This window comes from Chlamydotis macqueenii, chromosome 7 (assembly GCF_036417535.1).
Source record: "Chlamydotis macqueenii isolate bChlMac1 chromosome 7, bChlMac1.mat, whole genome shotgun sequence".
Taxonomy (NCBI): Eukaryota; Metazoa; Chordata; class Aves; order Otidiformes; family Otididae; genus Chlamydotis; species Chlamydotis macqueenii.
This window is the reverse complement of record NC_141562.1, coordinates 25,968,724-25,993,707: the sequence shown is the minus strand read 5'-3', so window position 1 is coordinate 25,993,707 and position 24,984 is coordinate 25,968,724. Positions and strand designations below refer to the sequence as shown.

At 42.0% G+C, this 24,984-nt stretch overlaps 1 protein-coding gene across 11 annotated transcripts in view; it reads right to left on the bottom strand.

Annotated features, from left to right (window-relative positions):
* Nucleotides 1-24,984, bottom strand: part of WBP1L (WW domain binding protein 1 like) — a 58,739-nt gene that overhangs the window by 20,261 nt on the left and 13,494 nt on the right. Inside the window, exons 1-3 of one of the 11 annotated variants that reach the window (XM_086751938.1) lie at nucleotides 4,453-4,590; nucleotides 3,275-3,956; nucleotides 2,360-2,566 (exon numbers count right to left, since the gene is read on the bottom strand). The exons of 2 other annotated variants lie outside the window; for them this stretch is intronic. In XM_086751938.1, the coding sequence (XP_086608064.1) occupies nucleotides 2,360-2,508 (149 nt within the window). In that variant the 5' untranslated portion in view covers nucleotides 2,509-2,566; nucleotides 3,275-3,956; nucleotides 4,453-4,590. Of the gene's footprint in view, nucleotides 1-2,359; nucleotides 2,602-3,274; nucleotides 3,957-4,452; nucleotides 4,740-20,226; nucleotides 20,361-24,984 lie in introns of those variants that run through there. 8 more of the 11 variants (XM_086751939.1, XM_086751945.1, XM_086751940.1 and 5 more) reach the window with 8 other exon arrangements.

The following is a 24,984-nucleotide window of genomic DNA, read 5'->3' as shown; positions in this document are numbered from 1 at the left end:
GTGACTTGCATCTGCTAGCGGCACGTTATATGCCATTCCTCTCTTCTAGCATAGCCAGCACTTTAGACCTATTCTAATTTCTTGTTCTCTCCAAACTTTGGTACAGCATTTGTCAAGGCACTACGCAGCAAATTACTATTTGAACTGGAAGAGATGGGGACTAATACCGGAAGGACAGAGGTAAGGAACTGAGTAACAGGCATACAAACAGTGGGGCACAGTGAAAAGCCCAGTAGCAGGCTGAAGGGAGACTGCCAAGCTGGCATCCGCCAGAGGGCAAGACACTACTGGTTTTAACAGGACTCAGGCTCAACCTGTGACCACTCCAGACCTTCTGGTTTCACAGGTGTCATAGGGGATTTTGGTAATAAGCACCTATTTAATAATTTAAAAAAAAAAAAAAATCCTGACCTAGTTACTTCACGAATCTCATTACTTGCAGGCAGCAGTCCCTTGCTTCCAGTACCCAGCCACACCCATAACAACAAAGCAGGATGGATTTAAGCATGGGACACAATCCTGAGAAAAATGTATTTAAAAAAACCCGAGTAACTCACAATCGGTATTTGAACCATATATATTCTTTAAGCACCTAGAATAAAGCAACGGAAGTAATTATCAGTATCTTAAAATACATTAGAAACAACCAACTGCAAAAACTGTATTTGACACTCAGTATCTAGGAGTTATCACTTGGCTTCTACTCAAACTCACTTATCAGACTATCACCAGGTGTTGATGAGCCAAGCTCATCAGCAATAGTTCATGAGAATGCAAACACAAAGCTACCAAAGAAGATGAGTCAGATAAGAGACTCAAGAGGTAGTAAGTTAAAATTGCTACTGAAAATACTAGGGTGGAATGCCAAGTCTTGCCATAGGGTTTGCTACAATTCCTCATTTGCCAGCTGCCCTCAGTTCCTAACCAAAATTTATGTTAAATAAAAAAATCACTAGATCTTTTCAGAGAAGAACAGCAGGTGGGACTGCAGCATGGACAGGCAGAACCACAGGGGAACCCTGGATCACCAGGGCAGCTCACTCATCTGAGCGTGCACCAAAGCTTCCAGTCATCTTCTGTCTTCATGAATACCACACTTCAATACTACACTTGTTAGTCCTTTGGAACATAAAAGAAAAAATCTACCATCTGCCATGCCTTTGGTGGGTTCAACTTAACAAAAGCACATAAGTTTGGTAAAGATGTAATTGGCTTTGATTGCTGGGAGTTACTGGAACCTTGGGTGTTAGCGCCTGCTAGTACAACAGGGGACAAATTTCTGTAAGCCTGCCCTCTGACAGACAACTGAGGCCAGGAAATAAATCAGGTCTGGACATTTCTTTATAAGACATCCACCACAAATTTTGTTTTGCTGAAAGGGGCGGGGGAGGGGGGAAGATGTTAAGTACAAACATCCAAATACTTTAAGTATAATAACTGGAGGAGGAACGATGCCTCTGAGCTGTCCCAGGCACAACAGTCTCCAAAACGCAAATTCTAACCCACAACATTTATTGCTTCACTAATGCCAGCATCAGGAGAATTATACTTAAATCACTGTGATTAATCAGTCACAGCAGATCCACCTCACCCCCAGTGGATGCAGAGCCTCCAAGGTTTTATTAACCTTTATCTGAGGAACAAATTGGTTTGTTGCATCCATTTATCTTGGAGAAATACTCTAACAATCTTTAAAGGAACACTCTCCTCTCACAGATTGTGAACACTGAGATACATTTCAGTAAGAGCCGGTGGTTTCATTTTTATCGCAAGTTTCCCTTTCAGACTCCAAGAACTGCACATTCACATCTTAAAAGCCACGTGAAAGTGTTTACTTCCTTCACGCCTTGCTAGAAGCTTCCCAGCTGTAGTCCCAGCCCTTTCACATCAAAGATAGACGTTTCTAGGAAATTACAGCTTTGAGGAGGCTGTCTTGCGTTTTGTTGTTTTAAACCACCAAACAGTTGACAACACCAAGAACCTCAGGCAGTTGAAATTAAAACTGGAAAGGTTAGGAATCTAACATTTTAACCTTCTTTTTTTGTTGGTTTTTTTTTTTGGTTGGTTGGTTTTTGGGTTTTTTTTTTGTTTGTTTTTGGTTTGTTGTGTTTTTTTTTTTTTTTACACTTATGCAGGGAACTAGACTAACATGTTCAAGCTTCCACCTGCAACCCTAGGAGGAAATGCTCACTTAAAACTGAAAGCTGAGATCCTCTGCAACCCTGTTTCCTGCGACGGGAGCTTTAAACACCCACGTTGCACTGATGTCAAATAGAGCTGACCTAGCATTTTAGGCATTTCAACATCATCCCTACTGCAACACCAAAACCCCCCCCAATTTTTACCACCCTATTTTTACCACGTGCTTGGCAGTCCATCTGCCGTGCTGCAGTGCCACTGGGTCCCAAAGAAGAAGTGAAGGCAGATGCAGGGGAACCAGTCGTTCAATGCGGCGCAGCAGCGAGGAGGGGCGCCTGTCCCGGGAGCCAGGGCTCTCACCGCCACCATTTCGTCCTCCTCACGCAGCTAACGGGAGGGCACCCCACTCGGCACCTCGTCCCCGTGCCTGCGAGGTGCAGCGCAGGATCAGCATCCCCTGTGCTGAGCGGGAGCAACAACAACAAAGGGCATCCCAGACAACCAAGTGTTTACAGTCCGAGTGCAAACACAAGAGACAATAGAGGCGGATGCGTGACGAGATGTTTCTGAATTCCTCCCACACTTTTTATTAAATAGCACTGTGCACTAACAACCCTTTTTTTCCCTGCTCTTTTAGAAGTGGAAAAAGAAATTTCTGAATACTGTCTGCACGCAGGACACAATCACAAATATTTAGAATTTTTTTTTTTGTCTAAAAACGATTAAAACTCAAAATGATTGAAACTAAGAAAAGTTCAAACAGCACAAGCAGCTCTTTCCCACTATATTCTTCATCAGTGGATAAAAATAGTCAAGAGCTTTGCTCTTGTGTTCTTGAGGCAACACCTTTTTTCTGCTTCCTGTAAATGTCTGTGTCAATGCCGAAAAGTTACAAGCAGAGAAAAAAGAACCATCCAGCCCACTGAGATAAACAAATGTTCGCAGTTTGAGTAAATTAAGCCAAATTACACCTAACTTCTGGTTTTACACTTTATGCCGCACCTCAATTGTCCCAAACACCTCTCTAAACCAAAAAGATTCGTTTAGAAATAGGAACTTTAGTGAAAAACACACTCACGAGACTTGAGCAATCTCCCCGTTTAAGCCAGCTATGTCTCACCGCAAGCTGAGTTACCTAAAGCCATTCAGCCTTCGTGCCCAAACGTCCCTCCTGGATTCCGAGGTTTTTAGGGAAAGTCTCTTTGCCCCGAGTGTTAACAACTGAACTATTATGATAGCCATTGCATTCAGCTACAGAAGGTCATTGTGCTAGAGGTAGTTTCTTATGTAAAACTGTTTTCAGTTCAGCAGGGTGGGAGGGAGGAGGGGAGCTGCGTTTCACCAAAAACTGAACTGATAAGGAAAGAGAGACAGCAGTGTTTACTCAGCAGCGTGCTGCAAGTCCTTTCGCCTCGGTTTCTAAACAACTGAAAGCAGGTAGTATAGAACATGCTACAGTCTGCTCTGGAATGTTTAATTCTAAATTAGAAACTGCAAGCAGCACTCTGATATCATGCAATATCTATTTATTGTGGATTACAGATCCCAGCAGTGCTAGCAAGAGTTTACAATTAGATTCCCCCACGGACGTGCCTCCCAGACCAAAAAAAGGGTTTGCTCTCCCGAGCCTAGGAACAAATAGTTGGCACCTCCTCCAGCGGGGAGCAGCTGGGCAGTTGCTACCGTTTCTCATTCCACTCGACATTACCAGCTATTAAATTATCACAAGTTTCTTGTTCAAGCTCAAACTCTCCCAGAACAATTTAAAAGTCACCGAACTGAGGGTCACAGCACACTGCCATTTTCCATTTGGTGACCTTTGTCAGACATGAGGTATATGAAAATATATCATTAAAAAAAACCCAAAACAAAACAAAACACCAAACAAAACAAACACAACACCACAGTTTAACGCTCAAAATATTGCCTGCACAAGAAAATGGTTCCAAGTTTGGCATGTTTTTAAGCAATGTAAACACAATTCCATATTAAGGACTCTGGAAAGTACCCTAAAACCCAAACAAATAAAAACCGCACAGGAGCACGACACCAAGAGCCACCCTGCCGCAAAGCCTCCAACAACCACAAGAGTTTCGTTCCCCGGCTCGCAGTTTTACTCCTTCCTCGCTAATAAAACACGTCTCTCATGCTACCGCGCTCCCCAATCAAATGCCATGGGTGGGGAAGCGCTGTTTGTGCGGTTCTGTTTTGGGAAAGTCAGAAATCATTTCCTTAGTGGGGGAGGGAATAAAAATAAAAGCAGTCACGTCCTCCACCTGAGCGAGCAGCTCCCACCACACCAAAGCCAGTTACCTGTCTGAGACCCAGGAGGAAAGGCATTCTGCAGGCTCATCCTCCGCACCCGCACATGGGAAGGCAAAAACTTAAAGCCCCACAGTGACCATTTCCTCATCTGCTGTGGGCAGCCCGCTCCTCCGATGCTATTTAAACCAGGGCTTCCTCGGCTGGGAATGCTAAGTAAACAGGGTCCTGGGACACTGCACGCACTCGCTGGCTCCCCCTCCTCCTCCTCCCACTCCCCGTGACATATCTCAGACGCAGCCCAGCCGGGGTGTTTGCGAGAGGGAAATGACATCAGGTCGGGCAGTTCTGAAACAAAATAAGAAAAAAAAAAAAAAAGCCCTGAACCTGAAGAGAGCTGCTGGGTAAGAGCAGGCAGCTCGCTGCACCCGGGAGCTGCGTGCTGTTGGGCAGCGCTGCCGTGTGGGACCCTGGCAGGGAGCCGTGAAGGAGCAGCAGCGCTCTCCTCCCTGCTAACTGGGTGCTGCACGTGGAGGGGAGTCTATTAAAAACGTTGGCAACAGCCAACAGCTCCTCAGTGACGATTAAATCTTGCTAAGCAAAAACAGACATTTAAGCTCTTTTTGAGGAGAAAGCTAAGTTTGATGCTGCTTGCTGAACAGCACTGGAGCCCTAGGAGCAACCACCATGGTTTCTCCAAGCACCTCCAGACTCCAGGTACCTGGCTAAAGCCTTCAGAGATCCAAAGCACTCCCATGCCACCTTCTGCTTACCACCACGACTCCATTTTTTTCTGAGCAACTCTTACAGCACTGTTCAACTCTCAGCCCCTCCAGATAACAGATGTCCCACTAAAGAAACAGCAACAACCCCCCCTGATTTCAGTAGGATCAGGACTGGGCCTCTCCAGAATCAGAGAGGTGATGGGAAGACATTTTAATTCACCTCTCCCCCAAAAAAAAACGTGACTGGCCCTGATGGAAGGTTTCTCATTTTACTGGACCTCATTTCACATTTTCATGCCAAGAGACAATTAAACCTTATAAACAAATTTATCATCTGGTGCCTACGATGGCATGTCTTGTTTGTCCTCTCCCAAGCAAGGAGTACAGCAAGTTCCACAGCGGTGTAGGAGATGACACTGCAGAAGGTAATCTAAATTTAACTCCCTTTTCTACCTCCACTTCGAAAGTTCAGCAATCTCTTTTTTTTCATGCTTCTCTTTCATCAGCAGCTGTCCTTGTCTGTCGGGGGAGGGGGGGGGGGACGGGGGACGACGACACAGGACTGGGACACTACTGCCACTCCCACGTGGGAGCAGCAGAGAGAAGAAAAAAAGAGAGAGAGAAACCACATGTAATTCTTACAAATGCTACTTTGCCACAGCAGGGGAAAAAAAAAAGATTAAGAAAAAGGAAAGGAGAAAAAAAAAAAACAAAAAAGCCAAACCACTAGAACAGACTCACCCCAGGATAGCCAGATAGCTTGCAGCAGTGTTAGAAAAAGACACCCATTTTCCACATGCCAGAACCCCTCTGTGACCACTGCTGCTGCCTCCTCCCAGCCCAGCCCGGTGTTGTTTCCCAAACAAGAACCCCACTGTGGCTGCCCTCTACACAATTAGGCTGTGAGACTATGCAGAAGTATTACTTTGTTTTACACCAACTTAAAGCCACCATATAAATTTGCCATTTAAGGTAAGCACATATCTGTTTTTCCTAAGAGAAAACAGGCACATAAATAATTTCCTGGAGGATACAAAACATCAGCGTTAACTAGCATCAGCCAGCCAATGGGATTTTCCAGCTTTTGTGCTGTTGGATAAAACAAACTCTCAACCTTTGCTTTTCCAGTTCTGTGGACAAACACCAGTGATATAAAAGGGCAGCTTTCTCTTTTAGTAATCTGTTCTGTGGCCTCATGCTGTCCTCTGAAATATCTGATTTTGGCTGTTGCTATCCAGAGCCCTGGACTAGGCAGATCCCAGGGCTGAGCCAATGCAGCAATTTCTAAATCCCTACTGTCAGAAGGAATCTAACTTTAACCACCCGCCTCTCCCCTAGCACGTACTCAAAAGGCGAAGCGTCATTCCAGATCTAAGACAACTTGTGAAGGACTATCAAAGGCAGTAACTTAGCAGAAAAGCAAAAGCATCCTAATTTATGTGTGAATTTAGCAATCCTGGAAAGACTGACACAAAAAGGTGGTTTGCAAGCATGCATTACCACATTCAACTGCAGCAGCAGCAATGACCCTCTCTTACAGTCTCCCAGTGACAGAAGCCAGTTTGCTCCACAAACCCTGCTATAGGTGACTGTGGAAAAAGCCCCGGAGAGGGGCAAAAAAAAAAAAAAACCACAAAAAAAGAGCTGGACAAGTTAGCTCATATCCTTATAATACCCTAACCAATACATTTAGAGCCTTTTCAAAACACCTAGATTATCCTAATCTTTGCAATTGCTTTGGATGTTCCAACTGTTATTGTTTTACTCTCTCCTTTTTTTTTTTTTTTTAAGTTCGTAAGTCATTGCCCCAATGCTTTGTCTTGCAGCAACGAGTTTCATAGGCAGTGGTTGTGAACAAATAGTTCCTTTCATCAGGAGTGAATTCACCACCTTCTAATTTGACTTTCATATTATTAGCAGGCAGGAAAGAAGTCCCCATCCATCTTCTCACCCATTCATTACTCTGTACCTGTTAGCTATCTTCTTATAAAAGATATCAATCTTCCCCGTCCTCTTAACATAAAATCTTTTTTTCCCAAAGCCTTCAGCTGCTCATTGTCCATTTCGAAGACCTTTCTAATTTCCTACTGCTCTCCACTTGGGGGAAAACAAACTGAAATAATAATTGTTTTAATGAAAGCAAGAGCAGCTCTAAGGCAGGCTCAGCACGGGTTTCACTTCCTTTATACAAACCTGGAGTTTAACATCTGCAAAGGCCACCCATCTATGACACAAGAGTGCGTCTATCCGAGATAAAACCAACAGAGCAAACACAAGTTTTTACAGTTTCTCTGCAGATAAATCTCCTGAGGGCTCTGAAAAGTCTGGGCTAATGTCAGGACAGATTACGGGACCTACATTATTTTGAAAATGTTCTTGTTTAGGCAGCCACCAACCATCTCTTTTTTGCATGTCAGTGTGGATCCCAGTACAGGATAGTGGTGAGCAAGTTTCTTTTGAAAAAGATGGAATAAAGACCTCTAGGCTTTATCATCCTGTAGTACTGCTCTCCTGAACATGCCATCTGCCTCAAACATTATGTCAAGCAAAGATGCTGCTTGATACCTTCACAAGCCCAACAGACTGTGCCTCATGACTGCTGATATTAGCATGGAACTCAAGTAGGTGACGGAAGTAGTTCGGGGCATTTTAGAGTCGCTTCCCACATTTGATGGGAGATGCTTGCAAGCAGGTTTAGTAACCCAGCAAGATACAATATTAATTTTGATACCCCCTGAGGAGACAGCTTGACCTTTAGATGATCCAGTTATGACAACACGATTGGAACAAAAATTGAAGTTGTGCAGCTCAAATCTGTCAGTCTTGAAGCACAAGGCCACTCTCAGTTGCTCCATTATTATAGTCCTAGGCAGGGAGAGGTTTTGAAGACTAAATAAGGGTGCTGTGTAATATCCCCTCAATTAAACTTTAATGCCATGGTTCTGCAGCTATATATAGAGAGGTTGACCATAAAGTTAGAACAATTCTATCTAATGACTCTTCTGTTTGCCCCAGTGCACTCTGTTATTTTCATGTTGGTAACAGAAGCATCCCTGGAGCATCAGCTATCTGTTTTCATTAGTCGGCCCACAGCCTTGGGTGCTACAACAGAGACTACACAAGCCTACCAGGCACTAGAAACAAAGTGTGAAAGTAGCAACCTGAATGAGGGTGACTTTATCTTTCCGCATCCTGGAGATGACTCTGGGAATGAAGAAAAAAGAGAAAGAAACGTACAAAAAAAGCATAAAAGCACATCTCTATTTCTCTAGAATAAGACAACATCCAGAAACAATCAACCTCTATCTGCCTTGACAGCAAATGTTCTAAAGGGACTTGTTCGCTAGCAAAACCAGCCTGAGGCATTGGGAGATCACCAATGCTGGAATAGGGATGCAATGCTAGATCTGTTTGGAAACCATTTTTGGCTGGCCACCTGCCTGCAAAATCTGCCCACTTGTTGATTCCTGAAGAGCGAAGGGCTACTTCCTCATCCTAACAGCCCCATCATTACAAGAACATGGTGACTTTCCAATATGAGGAGCAGGTGCCCTGGGTTCATGTAATGTACAGCATTGGCACTGCCTACAAAGAACGTCATCAACAGATTCCAGAGGACAAACAGGAACAAGTTAGTCTGGTAATTTCCCAGTACCTACAGAACCTAGAGCATCTACTCTATTGCTCAGAGGACACATAGTCCAAAACAAACCTTTCTGATCCCTAGTGTCTAGTACTATTGTATTATTTAGGAGTGGGGTAAAGTGGGTCCCCCAATTTGCATGCAGTTCACCTACCAAACAAGGACACTGAAGTCACTTGCATTTAATGTTTGTCAGGCCAAATCACCTTAATCATTGTTAGAGAGAGTAAAGAGTAACTGCAGGAAAAGACACCACACATGTTGGAACCGACTTGTGAGCCAGTGCTGCAACCAGTCTGCTGGATCAGTAAATTTTCATGTGCAATGAAGCACAAGGGCTTGCAGGGGTTAGAATCTGTCTTTGGGCAGGTCCCTCTTCCCTGCAACCTGTCACTACTTCTGTCAGCTCAGTAGTTTAGAAGTGCAAAAAACTTTTGCAGCTTACTAAGTCAAGATAAGCAGACAGGGACAGAGCATTTTAACCTCACTGCAGTCACTTGTCTTTGTCTCTGAGTAACTAGTTGACCAGGGAGGAAGCGACTGTGCACTTCAGAATATGCTCAGTGTTGCAAAGCCCCAATGGCAACAGCTCACACTTGATTCCAATCAAATCCTGTTCCAGTTGAATCTTGAACAGCAATTGTCGGCCCAGCAGACAAGTGCAAATACGTGCCACATCCGCCACCTGAAAGCCATGCATGAGCCCTGAACCAAAGGAGAGGTAGAGGAAGCCTCTGCCCACTCTGACACCTGATATTTCCGCAGAAGCCTGTCCTCCTCTTCACTTTTCATATGTGGGTGTAGCAGCAGTAAAGCTCTTTCCTTTGCACTTCTGTAAAGCAAGCAACCTCTCCTCTGAAGCTGCTTTCTGTATTAAGCTATTATAAGAAGAACACCCAAGAAGGGGCAGGGACCAGACAAGGAGTGGACGTGGAGGAAATACCCAAGAGGAGTCCTGTCCAACACCCATCCAATAACAGAGCAGACAAAAGAGGCCACATCACTCCTACCCACTCTGCTGTTTAACTGGTGGGTGAGTGGTGGCAATGAAAAGTCCACGCTTCTCCTCTGAGACCAAAATAGTTTTTGCTAAGCATAGCTTGAAATTTCCAGCCCTCAGTGACATTGTTTCCCACTGCTTTTTCCTCAAGGAGGAGAAAATTATGGCCACAGGTCCAGCACGCTTTTCTTCACAGCAGCTGAGTTGTGGCTAAGGCAATGTAATTGTGACGCCCAAGGCTATTTGCATCATCTATTTTGTATGACCACTGTTTCAATACCCAGGCTTGCCATTCAAGCCCAGAGGTTTCAAAAAGCTTTAAAGTCCTTTGCCACTGAGGCAGAGGAGGACTAAAGAGTTGAAATTGCCTTGTTGAGAAGTTACACTAACTGCTTCAGTGGAGATAGCGTCAATTCTGTCCCGTTAGTGCTCCCAGGTTTTGAGCATCAATGTCAGGCTTCAGTTTTAGTCTGGAGTGGGTAATGAAGTCACTGCAAAGCCTACTCGGCTTTCTCTGAGCCTGCTGGGAGGGGAAGGAGGAGAAGGGAGGGGGGAGCTCAGCTGTTAAATATTTGACGACTGTCTCCAGCAGGGCTAGTGTGTCCGGGGTGGTACAGGGACACCAGCCTAGCTCCTTGCTTTTTGGCACTACAGCTCTTGTTTGCTTATGCCCGTGTATGCAAACAGGACTTTGGTAACGGCTCAAGAGGAGACGATCTGCTGCAGACAGGGAAGAAGGCAGAGCCTGCAGACAGTAACAAGATCCCCCAAATGTCGAATCAAGACTGTAAGCATCTGTTCTAGTTTTAGAGTATTGTACCATGTGGGTACCAAAAATACAGCCTCTGTGTGTCCTTTGGTCACATCATCATAGGAGACAGCATTGTCCCAAAGCTGCTTACCTGCACAACCTTGATGGAGATCTTAGATCCCTACTCTTCGAAGTGCTATTTGTTTTCTCTCCAAATGACAGCAACTCACTATTTTTAGTGCTCATTTCATGTCTGCTTGGCATTTCCCTTGGGCCCTACCCTTGTTTCACAGTGTTAGTGCCAGCTCCCGCAAAACACTTTTTTTGGTGCCAGAGGGCTGATGCCAAGTCTGCCTGTCTTGATGCCAAAATGGCAGCTGCCTTTATTGTTGAGACAGGATTTGCCAAAGCTAACAGCAATAGTGTTGGGGTGACTAGCATTGATTTTAAGGTTTTCTTCTTCCTTACTCTTCTATTGCCTCTAAATTTCACGGGATAATGCTGCTCCAAACAACCCTGTGGAGTCCTAGGAGAGGGATTTTTTTTTCATCAGAGTCTAAGGTAACAGGCAAATATACAGCTGGCTGTCTTAACTTAGAAGTCCTCAAAGAGGAGGATACTTATACACATGGAGCAATTAGCTGGGATGCAGCACTGTCACTGCTGGGCCCAGCTACAACAGAACCAAGCCCCCTGCAGATCTAGCAGGGCCTGATCTCTCTCAGCCTGCAAATGTGTTTAGTCACACAGTGTTTAAAAAGCACCAATCACAAAAACTGAGAACCCGGTAAAGACAAGGGCAGCTATGTGGCATTTCATCACCAAGATGTACATACCTAAGACAAGTCTGGAGCAGGAGAAGTTGTTCAAGGATCAGCCAAATTGCATCACATCACTATAAGCAAGAAGACAAAAGCCAAGAAAGGTCATGGCCTTTTGCCCCTTTTGCACTCGCACAAGTGCCACTGCAAAATGCTACTGTTTAGATAAAATCCAGTCTCACACATGAGGCACAGTGCAGACTGTGGGAAATACCCAGAGATGTGACTAGATAGCACATGTGACAGGTAATCATACATGTACAGATGCATATCTTTTGAGGTGATTGTATCCCTGCAAATTAGGAAGTACTTTGATGTTAACCTCTGCTACTTTTCTTATAAACCTAAAAACCACAGCTTGTTCAGAAACAGCGGAGTCAAATGGGCATCCAGTTGCCCAAAGATGCTCAGCTCTTTCTTCAGGAACGGTGCAGTTAGTTAACCTGACAAGAGGTACACAACTGGTTAAAATGGCTTTCCCATCATGTAAGACTTTGCCAGGGGATCTGTTATTCATACAGCCTGGTCAGATCTTTCTGAAGTTCATTGGTCTTTTCTGAGCTTAAGTTTACATCTTGAACAAATTTAGAAAAGCCCCCAAAATACCAGCAGTCTTGTTTTCCTCAGCTCATTTTACAAGAAAGAGGTTCTTTTACTGAGTTCTGCAAATTAAGTTTCTGTTTCCAGCAGAGCACCACTTCTATGTGGCCCATACCCTTCTTGAGAGGAACAGATTTTCTGGGAAATCCTTTAGGAAAATAAAGAGACATCAGCAGCTGCCTCTTTCTGAGCACACTGCTGGATATTATGGTTAATGTTACACAGCAGAGCAATATTGCATAGGTTATGCTGAGGCAAAGAAATGTACTCAAACATGCCCTATATATGTACAGCCTCAAACACTTTTCTACTATTATCCCTGGACTTTACACTCCAGGCCCTGCCGTGGGACCTACATCAACATCAATAGGTGGGTTCTGGGTTGCAGAGATGATTGGGTTTATGGTACACAAACCACAAACAGCTGGTTTAACTGAGTGTTCTTCCTCTTAGAAAATACACGTGGATCACAGTACAGTACTCCCAAAATTAAAAATCTGTGAATTAACCCAAGGGGCTGTGCAGTATCTAGAGTTTTACAGGGTTTCTGTTATCTAGCAGAAAAGTAAACTCATCTGAACTGCTACAGGTAGGCTGAGGCTTGGAGTTTGTGGTTAGAGCCTGGCACAAACACAAGGAAAGCCTTTCCACGCAGCATGGTCCGACTAGCAAAAAGACAGGAAGACTCCTTTTTCAAAATGACGAGCCCTAAATATCACGTGTACATATATCCTCATACAACCAAAGCGAAGAATTAAAGGAAACCACAAGTTTAACTATTAAGAACGCTCAATACCACAAGCATTTAAAAGATGACAGCACAACAGTATTAAAGACATCACTTTTAAATCACTAGACAGAACTCTATGAGAGCTATCAGATCTTAACCTCCACAGTTAAAAACTTTGTCAAACATGCAACTTTAGGGGAAAAAAAACACTTCAGAAAACTTCACCTTAAGCACAAACTCATACTTTCTAACTTGAATTGCTATGTTGCTTAGGATGTCTCCAAGTACTTGGAAGAAAAATATGAACTCGTCTCCATTTGAAATGATGAGTAAACAAAAATAAGGAATAAACAACCATACACTGTGCTGGTTTAAGTGCAGTTTCAAGCTGAGTTTACCCATGTCTGTGAAAACAGCAGAAAGTATCAAGACCTTAAAGCCTAATCTCTCCCCTGTTGTAGTACTAGTTCTGCTTTGGCCGATATCTTTACCAGGAAGAGGAGAAAAGCTCCCCAAAAGGCCACACACTTTGCTCTGCCAACCAGAGGGGAGAGCTTTTGGGATTGCCTGAAATGGAAGAGCCCTCAGAAAGCATGATCGACATAAAGCTGAGAGGTCACAGATGTAGGTTGGCAGGTACAAATAAAGTTAGTTTGATCTAAGCATACAGGGCAAAAAATTCAATGCCTTCCATCATCAGCTCCTCCATCCTGCTGCATTTTCCCTCTCTGCAGCTATTTTCCCTAACTGTAAAATGGAAAGAATGCCAAAAAGTTGTTCAAGATACTACAATCATTGGACTCTAAATAAAATTAATTGTTATTCTTTCTATGCCTAGCAGAACTGCCACCAGTTACCCAAATATTTCCTGTTGGGCTCAGCTCATCTGGAGGCTGACCCTGGGACAGCCAGCAGTTATGTAAGGAACAGGCGGCTGGGAGGAAGCGATGTCAGAGTGTCGTGTTTCAGAATCGGCCGGCGCATTACGCAGTTTGCACTTTGCTTAAGCATTAAAAGCACTAGTGGCACCCAGAATCACAGCCAGTTTTTCTATTTCAGCACCTGCAGGCCAGGCGGTTTTGCTACTGCAAGGGCAGATGCCTTCAGCACCACACTGTTTCACTCCCCCACCTCCGTAGTATCTGTATACCCCTTAGGTATATGGGCAAGGTATACGCCCCTTGTCTGCATAAGCAAGCTTTATTTCATATAGATCAATGCCCAGTAATTAAAAAACTCATTTCAGCTTTATCTCAGGAAGAAATGCTGATCACCATAACCTGCCTTTATGAGTATTATCTTATCCCAACTGCTGTAATTTCCATTAGTGCTTGTTATTGCATGGGCAGATAAAGCAAACACTCTCCTGGCTGAAGGAGGACAGGGTGACCCACACTGCCTAACCTTTTTCACACATTCCTCTGCAGCAAGGTTACATGCTGCAGAAAAGAGAGAAGACTGAGTGCTTGCTTTCTCCTTCCTGAAGTCTGCCTTCCAGACATGCATTTGCTCTAGATCACACTGCCAGTGGCCTCTTACTTCTGCAACTATTGTTTTCCTTTAAATTCTCCCATAGCAGAAACCAAAAAGTCTGTGCAAAAAGAGAGAAAAAAAAAATCAAAACAAATAAAAACCTGATTGACATCTTACCTTTTTACAGGAAGGTAATTGGTGCTAATTACCATTACTACAGTAAAGTAGTAAATCTTAAAAACTAAAAATCCCAAACTGTCGGAAGCCAGTTATTTTCTTCTTCAAAAGGTGAACAATAGACATGACATGTCAGTGCTCAGAAAGCTCAAAGACCTGTGGGTGCCTGCTGAATGAAGAAATTCTAAGACAAGGAAATACTTTCCATTTTTAGAAATACTCACTTCTGACCCATTGTAAGTTCCTCCTGAAGCAGGTAGTTTGGAAACAAAGGATCAATTGTCTTTTCCTGGAAACAAGTGAGAAAACTGCCCACCAAATTAATTGCAGAGGCCCGGCTTGCAACTTGTAAAGTCATCAGACCATTGAAAGAGACATCTTCCAGGTAAAAATACATAAAGAATTTAGGGACAAACAGCAACATTTGTGAGGAGGATCTAATTATGGATTTAATTACAGACTGGCCATTGGACTGTCCTCCTTTCAGCACTTTTTCCTTAACACAGGCTTAAAATGTCAGGGCTATTCAAAGATTAAAGATGCAAACACAGAGGCCCCAGGCTGAAAGGCTTCTCAAGAAGTCACCCTGTCAAACTGCTCTGGGAACGATTCACTGCACCTAAACCATCAATATTTCTCAAACTTATTTTTAAGACAACTGCAGTCACTAATGTTCCCACTGCCTCAACAGGCAGTATGCTCCTATCCTCAATGCTCTTCAAAAATTAGAATATTCTTTCCTGTTAACATTAGTTCAGGCCTTCGTGCAAGATATAACAGTAATTTCTTCTTCTTCTCTACTAAAAACAAGAGAAAAGATCACAGCCATCTTCATAACTTAGCTCACCTGGAAAATTGTTCCATCCCTCTACAAGCTGCTTTCAGAAGACAAAAGAAGTCTGTTTTCATAGACCACAAGGAATAAATTGTAGTCTTACTCCTCTTTTCAGCCAGTAATTTAAACACATCTTAAAATGTCAGATCCAAAACTGTGCACGTCACTTACTAGTATGGAGTGTTACGAAATACCTGTATAGGACACTTCTGTCATCACTTCTACATCATTAAAGATTTGGTGGTTGTTTTGTTTTGTTTGTTTGTTTTTTTCAACAACTGTACTCCATTTCTGACAGATCCCAAAATCCCAGACTCCCTCTATTTGACTCTCTCCATCCAATAAGCACTCTGCACTTTTTCTTCAGGAAAAGTGAAAATAAGCTTTAGAGTATTTCTTCAAGTTATTTTCCTGTTTTCAGAAACACACACAACTCTCCATCTGCATCTCAAGTGCTTTCTCTTTGTCTCCCCAATTGACGGCACAGAGGCAGAACAAGCCCCTCCAGGACCCCAATCACCAACACAGACTACTCCTTAGCATATATTCCAGTCACTTAATGAACCTACTGTATTGCTATTTAATCCTGAACACAGATCTCTGCTCAGCATCCCATAACCAATGTGCACCCTCATTCAGGTTGGTCTATAAAACATCAACTGAATCAAACAAATTATTTTTTTTTCCCCCCATGAGATTGTTCCTGGTAAATCCACACAGCTGGTTTCCTGTTGCCTTACAGATGCTTATATCATCTTTAGGGATTTATTCTAGTACTTTACTAGAGGCTGAAGCTGGGCACTTCACCATTTTCTAACTACTTCTTCCTTATTCCCTTCCTTTAATTTGACCCCTTTATATTTAGTATTCATTTTAATATGTGTAGAATCACAATCAGGAGTTTATGCGTTTTCCTGGTTTTTTCTTCTTCAAGAACCCAAAGAACACCAAACCCTTTCAGTCTATATACCAGTTACTGAGTTACTGTTTACTCCCTTTCCTTATTATATTTTAGATCAATCCTTTTCTTTTTCCTAACATGTAACATTGTATTTGCAAAACCTTTTCTTAAGCTTCTGTGTGTTCCTTGCTAGCCGCAATACAATTCTTACACCAAAGGTGAACTACATAAACAGAAAAATATTTACTGACTCTTCAGTTTTAGATGACTGAATTTAGTAGATGGTTTTAAGATCAGAAAAAAAAAATAATGAAGATCATAACAAATCTCAAGATCCCTTTAAAATACAGGGCTGGTATGAGAAAGAAAAATGTTAGACTGCTTAAAACACATATCACATTTGTGGAATTCAGCATAAACTGACAGCATGATTTTATCCTTTAAAGTGTCAGCATACAGCGGACGACTATTTATTGAAGTCTGAGCTCATGCTGAGCTGAAGTCACCATGAGGAAAAACAAGTGACTGTCAAAAATGTCCCAAAGTTTTTGGGAAATTCAAAGCAAAGTTTCAATCAAAAAAGCTGAAGCAATCTTTTGTAAATGTAGAAACTCACTAGTGAAATGGAATGTGTATCTGCCAAAGTGAGCCAGCAGAACCAGTGGTATGCAGTGCATCCACTGTGCACCAAAAGAGACCCTTACAGATGCTTGAAGGATTCAAGCTGGAAACCAGATCAATAACAGAGGGGCACCAAGCAGCTTTGCTATCGATCAAGCTCATTGGACAAGGTTTAGTTCTCTAATATGCAGTTAGTATATGCTTGAGCTGAGTAGTTAGAGAAAAGTCTTTGAGCTATTATTATGCCTTACAGTCATGTAGCTCTGAACAGCTGAGCCTCTGTACTTCTCCTTTTCAAGGCAGGCTGGAGGAAGCACAACCCTGCTGCTTCCTCATTAGCGTGAAGTACTGCTGTCAAATTGTCTGCAACTAGCTTTTGAGCTACCCTGAGGGATAACCAGACTTCCAAAAACTGAGAAAATGCATGGAAAATGCTCTGTCCTGAAGTCTCCAGGAGCACAAAGATGCACCAGTGGCTCCTAGTCTATAAACTGCAATTGGCTCGCAAGTATCTCCTGCTTACAGCAGCTCTCATCAGATTCTCAGTCAGGTAGACAAAAATTCTACTTTTTGTCTCCCATCCAGATGATCTGGAAGAAATCTGGATGCACGCAGATGTCAAGGATGTCCCTTGTGAGTTGCATCCCCAGGCATGAGAAACACCACTTAAGTCAGGAGTTTGACACAGAACCCAGATCTTGCTGTAATGTGATAACTCTGCCAGAGCCATCCTGTCAGATCTATAAATCCCAAGATTTCGTAAAGTAATAGTGGAATCTGAAATAAGATTAGTTTCCGAAGGACAAGTTGGTGGTCTAGAGATTTTGTTTTATTTCAGAGTGTTGCCCTAGGTCAGCTGCCCACACAAGCAAGAAACACAGGCACACATGCTGTTGATGTACCACCGTAGATGCCAAGCATTCAGTAAAGGCAGTAAATGCTAATACCTGAACAAAAGACAAGACTATTTTCACATGTACAACAGAGTCCCCCTGAAGACCCACTTTACATGGATTGTGCCTAGCACAAACCAGCCACTTTTGCATAGTAGAGTCAGATTTGTTCTTGGCAAAAAAAAAAAAAAAACACAGTGTGTCATATCTCTCAGAGACACTGTCATCTTCAAGAAGGGTCAAGAACTTCCCTCCCATAAGACTTACTGAGAAACAGAAGTTAAAGGACTCCTCTCTACTCAATAGCACAGATTCAGACATTCTGCACGATCTGAACACTTTTGCCATGTCTTTTCTCAATACAGCGTGGGACTCCAAAGCATTCTTGAGCTTGAAGGTTTGTATAAATTCACCAAATTTGAGTCAGAAAGATTTTCCAGTCACGATCTACATCTCAGCCAGACAGCAAAAGTATTAAAATCTCACAAGTAGAAGAAAGGGCATTACCCAGTATATTCCTCTCACATATAAACACTCAGAGCTCTATCAAAATTTGTTTTATAATAATTTCTTCATGAGACAGTTGATCTCTAGTGATCTAGGAAGTTGTGGATAGACCTCAAGAACTGAGAATATTTTCCGTGCATATTCTCATTTCTCCCCAGGGAATCTTGATCTTCAGAGGAATATTAATATGAAGTATGTAAAATATTTTGTGGACTGTTTATAACCTCATGACTTCAAATGTAACCTTGAATGCCATTCTGCAAAGAGTTAGCCATGTTCAGCAATTTGAGCAGAAGGAGAATGCTAGAGCCCTCAGGCAGACTGCTTCTATCACTCTTCCTTTAGCTTTGTTCAAGCAATTTCACATAATACAGTTCTCTTATACTGATATCAGCAAAACACTGCTCAGAATCAAGCTGACATAAAACTTATGGTTGCATTATCAACTAGTAAAATTATTCCAAGGACTTGTGTTTGGAAATGTCTGATCATACATACAGCCAAATCTGAAAATCCAGTTTCGGTTCTTACTTAAACATTAGTTAATGGTTAAAACTAGCATTCTGGAAAAGAGATTTGAAAGAAACCTTCTAATTCTTCATTAAAAGACAAATGTGAAAAGCATATGGTTCCCACTGGGTACGCTTATTGTAAATCAAGTTACCTTTCTGGAAACTCAGTATGTATTTCCTAAATGAAAACAAAACAACTCTTACAGCTTCACAATTAGAATTTTAAAAGCCAGATGCTGCAGGAGTTAAGGTTTTCATTGCAATGTTAGTTTAGCCAGTTATACATCCTGAAGACTAAAAAAAAGTATTTAAGAAGGAAAGAGTGTTATAATCTCTGAAGTTAATATTTGTGTTAAAAATACTCATGGAAAAATCTAGCTGTTCACTTTCCAGAAGCCACTATTTGGTGTCTTCTATTTTTCAAATTAGAAGAGGCCTTTGCAGAATTACAAATAAAACACTGAAAGCTCCATGTGACCTTCCCATATGTAGTTTTTCAACGGCCAAGTTATTTCCCCTATTCCATCCCCACTGTTTACACACCAAGGCAGTGTTTGCCAACTTTCAAGCTATGAATTTTTAAGCCAAATTTGTAAAACCAGAAGATAAAGATTTTGTTAATATCCTTTGATGAGAAATACACCTCATAAGAAAAGTTAAACTGAAGCAAGACCAAAAAAAAAAAAAGAAAGATCATATGCTTTGCCATCAATTTACAAGGAATGTCAGTATAGAAGATGTGGGAAATGGTGAGTATGCCAACATTCGCTTTTCTGAGTTTCTGAGAGCAGTCATCCCACTTCTGCACATGTTCTGAGACAGGAAATACTCTTCACTCATTGAGCAAAGAAGCAGACCTAACCCAAAAAGCGAAGAGAAGAGTTAAGAGAATATCTCTGTTTTACTCCTCCAGGGCTACTGGCAGATGCAGCAGACAGGAGGATTTTCCTGCAACACAGCAGGTAATTCTGAGCCAAGAGGTGACAGAGGGCAAGGCTGAGGCTCACGTACTGGGACAATGGAAAGGATCCTCTGCCAGAGGAAAAAGCAAAGGACAAAGTACAGAACTGCCCTTCACCTGAACAAGTAGGGCAGCCCAACAAAGAAGACAAGAAAGTCACCCACCACATAACATTAAGACTGCCATGTTAGACTGAATACCCCAAAGCAGAAGTCAGAGATGTATTCTTCTCAGTACACCAAAGTATCTCTTTTCCAGTCTGAGCTGCAGCACAACATTCATTCCTACTGACCTCACTTTTCCCCTTGGATGAGGAACACACCCACGGTATTATCTTGATCAATGCAATCACAAAAGGTCCATCATTGCATGCAACCGTTCAGTAAAGCATATCTGGCAGCATGACAGAAACCCACACAGGGACACCTTGAAATTCTCCTGTTCGATTTGCCCTACATCAAATCTTACCAATATCTAAATGCTCCTTTGACACTGGGAGTGGAAGACCCAGGGCTGTGACCTGGTGACAACCTGCAGCTTCACTCAACACGGCTCGCAGTCTGTGTCATAAAAGCCCAGCACCGAGACTTCTATTAAGATACCACACACACCAAGGGGGTTTGAAAAGCCTGCTCAACCCTCATGCGAAAGAAGGTGTTCTCTGGTCCCACTTACATCCTGAAAAGCGAGGGAGAGAGGTTCTGTCTTTATTCTTTGCAGTCTTGTTTAGCCGTGCTTGATGCCTGCACTCCTCCTAAGTTTATGGTTACCTCCTGTTGACAAATGTGTTCTTCTGCAATCTATTTCATCTATTTTCAAAAAGACAGATAATACGTTTTTTAACATTAGCCGGGGTATTTTGCAAAACAAATGACAGCCTTTATATAACACAGAATTGGGACTCCAAATAACTTGTGGTCCATTCTCAAACTATACTGGCCTTCAACTTTGGCAAAATCACTGTTTTCTATTCTTTCATTTTCCATCAGAAGAATAAGAATAGAATTTACCATATCAGAAGTGGAGTCAGAGTCAATGTTTATAGATAACATCTATTACTTAACCCTATGCAAAAGATTCGACATGTTTTCCCATGCTAGTTCAGTGTATTAATGTTTGTATATGCACTGAAAACAACCAGAATTCATGTCTAAGTTAAGTAAAAGATCACAGGTTTCAGAAATAGACATCCCATGATTTAGCTATTTGCCTGTAATGATGGAAAACCAATACAAAGTCATCTCATTTGTGAAAATTAGCAATTGTTGATGACAACCATATTTTTAGGGCCAATCTTCAAATAATTATCAGTAAAACAGTGGCAACTTCCTTTTTATTTACCCCCTGTCCTAGATCAAATATATATTAAAAAAAAAAAAAAATCAAGGTATCTATTTTCTTTTACTCTTACGCAATAACTAAGGGACTGAAAGCATAATTCATTTTAATAATTTTCCATAAAGAACGATTTCATTGTTAACTATAGTAAGTAAACACTAGATTTAAATTTTTCCTTGCAACTTGCCAATATTGTCATGACTCAGCTTTTTCTGGCTGAAATCAGTTACAAGCCAAATAGCAGTCAGAGGCTTAAAATCAGCATCAAAAGAGAGGCAGAAATATGTGCTCAATGCTTCTGACATACTTGACTGTAACAGAATATTCTAAGTAGGAAGTCATAACTATATTGCAAACAGTCTCCGAGATAACCAGCAAAATAGTACCGATAAGCGACATCAGGAACGAAAAATGAGTGATCTCATAGTTTCTCCTAAACTGCCAAGAACTCAGACCTCCACCACTCAGACCACCTCCACCTCCACCAAAGTGACCAAAGTCCCTTTTCAGAGTATATACATATGAAAAAATATTTTTAAGACCCACAGGACTGTAATCCCTGACACAAAGTTACACAGTGATAACTCAAGTTCTACAGGTGGTTGGGTTTTTTTCCATGTCATTAAATATCATTTTTGCTGCCTTGACACCTCGCAACCCACTTTTTCTATCTCCAAATACTGACAAAAGTCACCAGCAGTCTCCCACAGCATGAGATGAATGGGAAGCTATGCAACAGCCTTCAGGGTGGGGAAGCCAACTCAGATCCTAATTCCTCAACTCAGGAGCACAAAGAAAGAGAACACTTGTACTGGCTTTCACATTTATCTTCTTCACATCTTGACATCTCTGCTAACAGATTCTAACAACCAGGACACCAGAATTCATACTGCAGCATCTTCAACTTCTTTCCTGAAGGACTCCAGCTATTGATTCCTGATACGTTGCCAAGCTGATCCCTGAAACAAGCCAGAGATCGCTCAGGAAACATTCAGGAAAAGGTTGGCAGTAAGAGGCAGTTGCAGGCAGATCCCAGCGTGCAAGAGGTCAGCTCCTGAATGCAGGAATTCACAAGGCTTTCCATATCCCAGCACATCTAAAAGAGATTGCAAGGATTTCCCAACTTGAGCATAATGAATCAGCAAGGAGGAACCATGAAGCTGCTAAAGCCCATGCGGCTGAACTGAACCATTTCAAGCTCTCTACAGACTGAGGAACGTACAGTCCAATGAGTGATCGTAAGTACTAGATTTTACTCTCAACTGAAGTCCACGCTTCTCGACCAGAAACCTGAAATTAGGGATCATATTTAGAAGTGAAGATTTATACAAAGATCCTGACATGAATGCTAGAAGAAACAAGAAAAAAAACCGCAACCATCATTCTTAAGAAGAGCAGCTGCCGGGAAGAATTTGAGAAGTACTTCATCCAAAAGTGTTTCAGTTGCCATTCAAAAGACTCTCACATTGCACGTCCAATTTCTAAATCTCTTTCCCTCCAAAGTCTATGTACTCCTACACTTTCTTCAAAGGCTCTGGCAATTTAGAAGTCATAGGAAAACACACCAAAAATACCAGACTTGACTAGTGCATATACATCTCTGCTAAGTGACATTGCCTTTCTGCATTACATCTTTTGCAAACTACACACTCCTCTGGGAAGATGTTACCTTTACTCCTTCTAAAGCAGCTTGTATGCTGACAAGCGTATGTAGATATCAACATAAGTCAAATAGGATTTTCTGCTATAGAAAAAACTTGCTTCTAGTCTTTATTCTCCACTTGAATTCATAATTCTGAATAGCAAATGCTCTGTTTTTAGTTGAAGCAACCAAACATAAATGCTGATGAAAGGCATTAGGAGTATAAAAATGCCCATTATCACTTTGGACTAGATTTGAACTGGTGATCTACTGATGTGACACTCAATAGTTCTTTAACTATCTGTGATCACAGAGATCTGCATCAGCAAATACTTAAATCTCAGGAGATTATACTTCCTGGGAAGAAAAAAATCTTAGATAAATGAAATCTTCAGAAATAAAAGATACTAGATTTGATTTAACAAAGAAAATACAAAGAATAGCCACCAGATTCCTATGAGTTCCTGGAAGATCCTTATATTACAAGTACACAACACGCAACTTTGTACTAAAAGTCAGTACTTGCAAAGCTCAGCATTCACTATGAGATCGGGATAAACACAGCAAGTCCAAAGAGTCTCCCTCATGGCTTTAGAAATGCACTTAAAAAAAAAAAATTAAAAAATCAAGACACATTTTTATCGAAATGCACAAATAATTCCACTTTGAGTCAATGTATTAAAAACTAAGATTTTCACAATCTTTTCAACTGCATCATACCAAATATGCAGAGCCTGGCATCGTAACATCTACCCTACCAGAACTATTCAGGCTCTTTGCAATCCGTGAACCTTGTGTCAATACCCTGGTGCCATGCCTGGAGAAGTAGGTGCAAGTCCCAGTAAGGCAAGCACATGTTTCTCACCTGGTTTCAAAGAGGCATCAGCTGAAAGCAGCCATCAAGTTTCCTCTTGAAGTGAAGCATCCTCTAATATTTTATTAGGTTGTAAAAATTTCACAATGGTACATCTGCTGGAGAGGCAGATAGAGCCAAAAGGACAATTAACAATTCCCATCATAGGGTAGATCCTGTTTAATTCTTTTGAAGAAGTAATGCATATGCGCAGGTGCTCCATTTCATTGGAGAGTCTCCATACAAAGAAATCTCCTGATCAATAGCAATACCTTTAATCTCCTTGATAAAAAAATAATACTTCCTTGAATTGCCATCAGCCCTTCTCCCTGCGTACATAAGAACTCAACACAACTGTGACCAATCCTACAAAAAGGATCTCAAGAAAAAGCATCTGTACAAACAACTATCTGCCTGCCTGGGGGATGCGAGTCCTTTTGATGGATTTGTTTGGAAGCTACAGGTGTACTTCAGATGCCCTATGCTGATTCAACCACCCTGAACCTACCAGCCAAAAACCTTATGCCGTCCACATGAGGACAGTCACGTCTCCAGTTTGCATCCAAAAGGTGTGCAATTTAGGGCTTGCCAAGAAGAGTTGCTTATCATAGTTAATTTTAACAATATCATACATAGCATTAAAATAGCTTCAAGAAAGGAAAAAAAAAAGTAATATAAATTACAAAGGCAGGTGATAAATCTTCCAAAAGCATCCAAAAAGATCACAGCAAAGGCTTGCAAGGGTAAGCAACCTGGTTTCATAAACACACTTCTGATTAACCCTTTTGCAGCTTCAAAAAGATACAATCTCTGTTGTTGCTAAGCATGTCTGCCAGAGCTTGCCAAGGAAAGCATGAGCAAGCAGCTTCAAAGGCAGAATGACGTACCTATAGCAGTAAACCCTAATCCTCGCTGTGGAAACCACGCAACTGAACTTAGTCATAGAAAATGGGATTAGAAATTCTAAAACAAAACAACGGGTTGAAGGAATTAGCAGTCATCCCAAAATCGTGTTGAAAATACTGAGCAACATTTAAATAACAACTGTTGTCAGGGTTGATAAAGAGGAGAGAAAAATTAACATCTTGATAGGAAACCTGTAGCGGATGGAGATAGGAACAGAGTATCTGGGTCAGACTAAAGCCTTATACACCGACACTGGATGGTGGCTTGGCAAACAGCAGAGCTGTCAGGGAGCACCCCAGCCATCACCCCTAGAAAGTCAAGTGCACAGACCCTTAGCAAAAGGTTTCTGTGATGTGACCACAGGAAACATGGCATGGGTCGAAGCAGACAGCGCTTTGACGATCAGAGTGATGGCTCGTGTGCCACGTGCAGGGGCAGAGGGAGAGTCTCTGGGAAGCGGTTTGGGAAGTACAGCATTATTCTTTCCACAGTTCATAATGTCATGCAAACACATGTACACAAGAATGTTGCAACTGCTTAAGTGACCGTCTTTGCTAGCGTCATATAAAGCACATAGCAGAAATGCAGAGGTCAGGATTTCTGAGGCAATTCTCCAAGGAGATACAGTTAGTGTGACTTCCTGAAATTCCCCACGTTTCTTGCACTGTAACTTCCTGGACAACAGTACTGCATA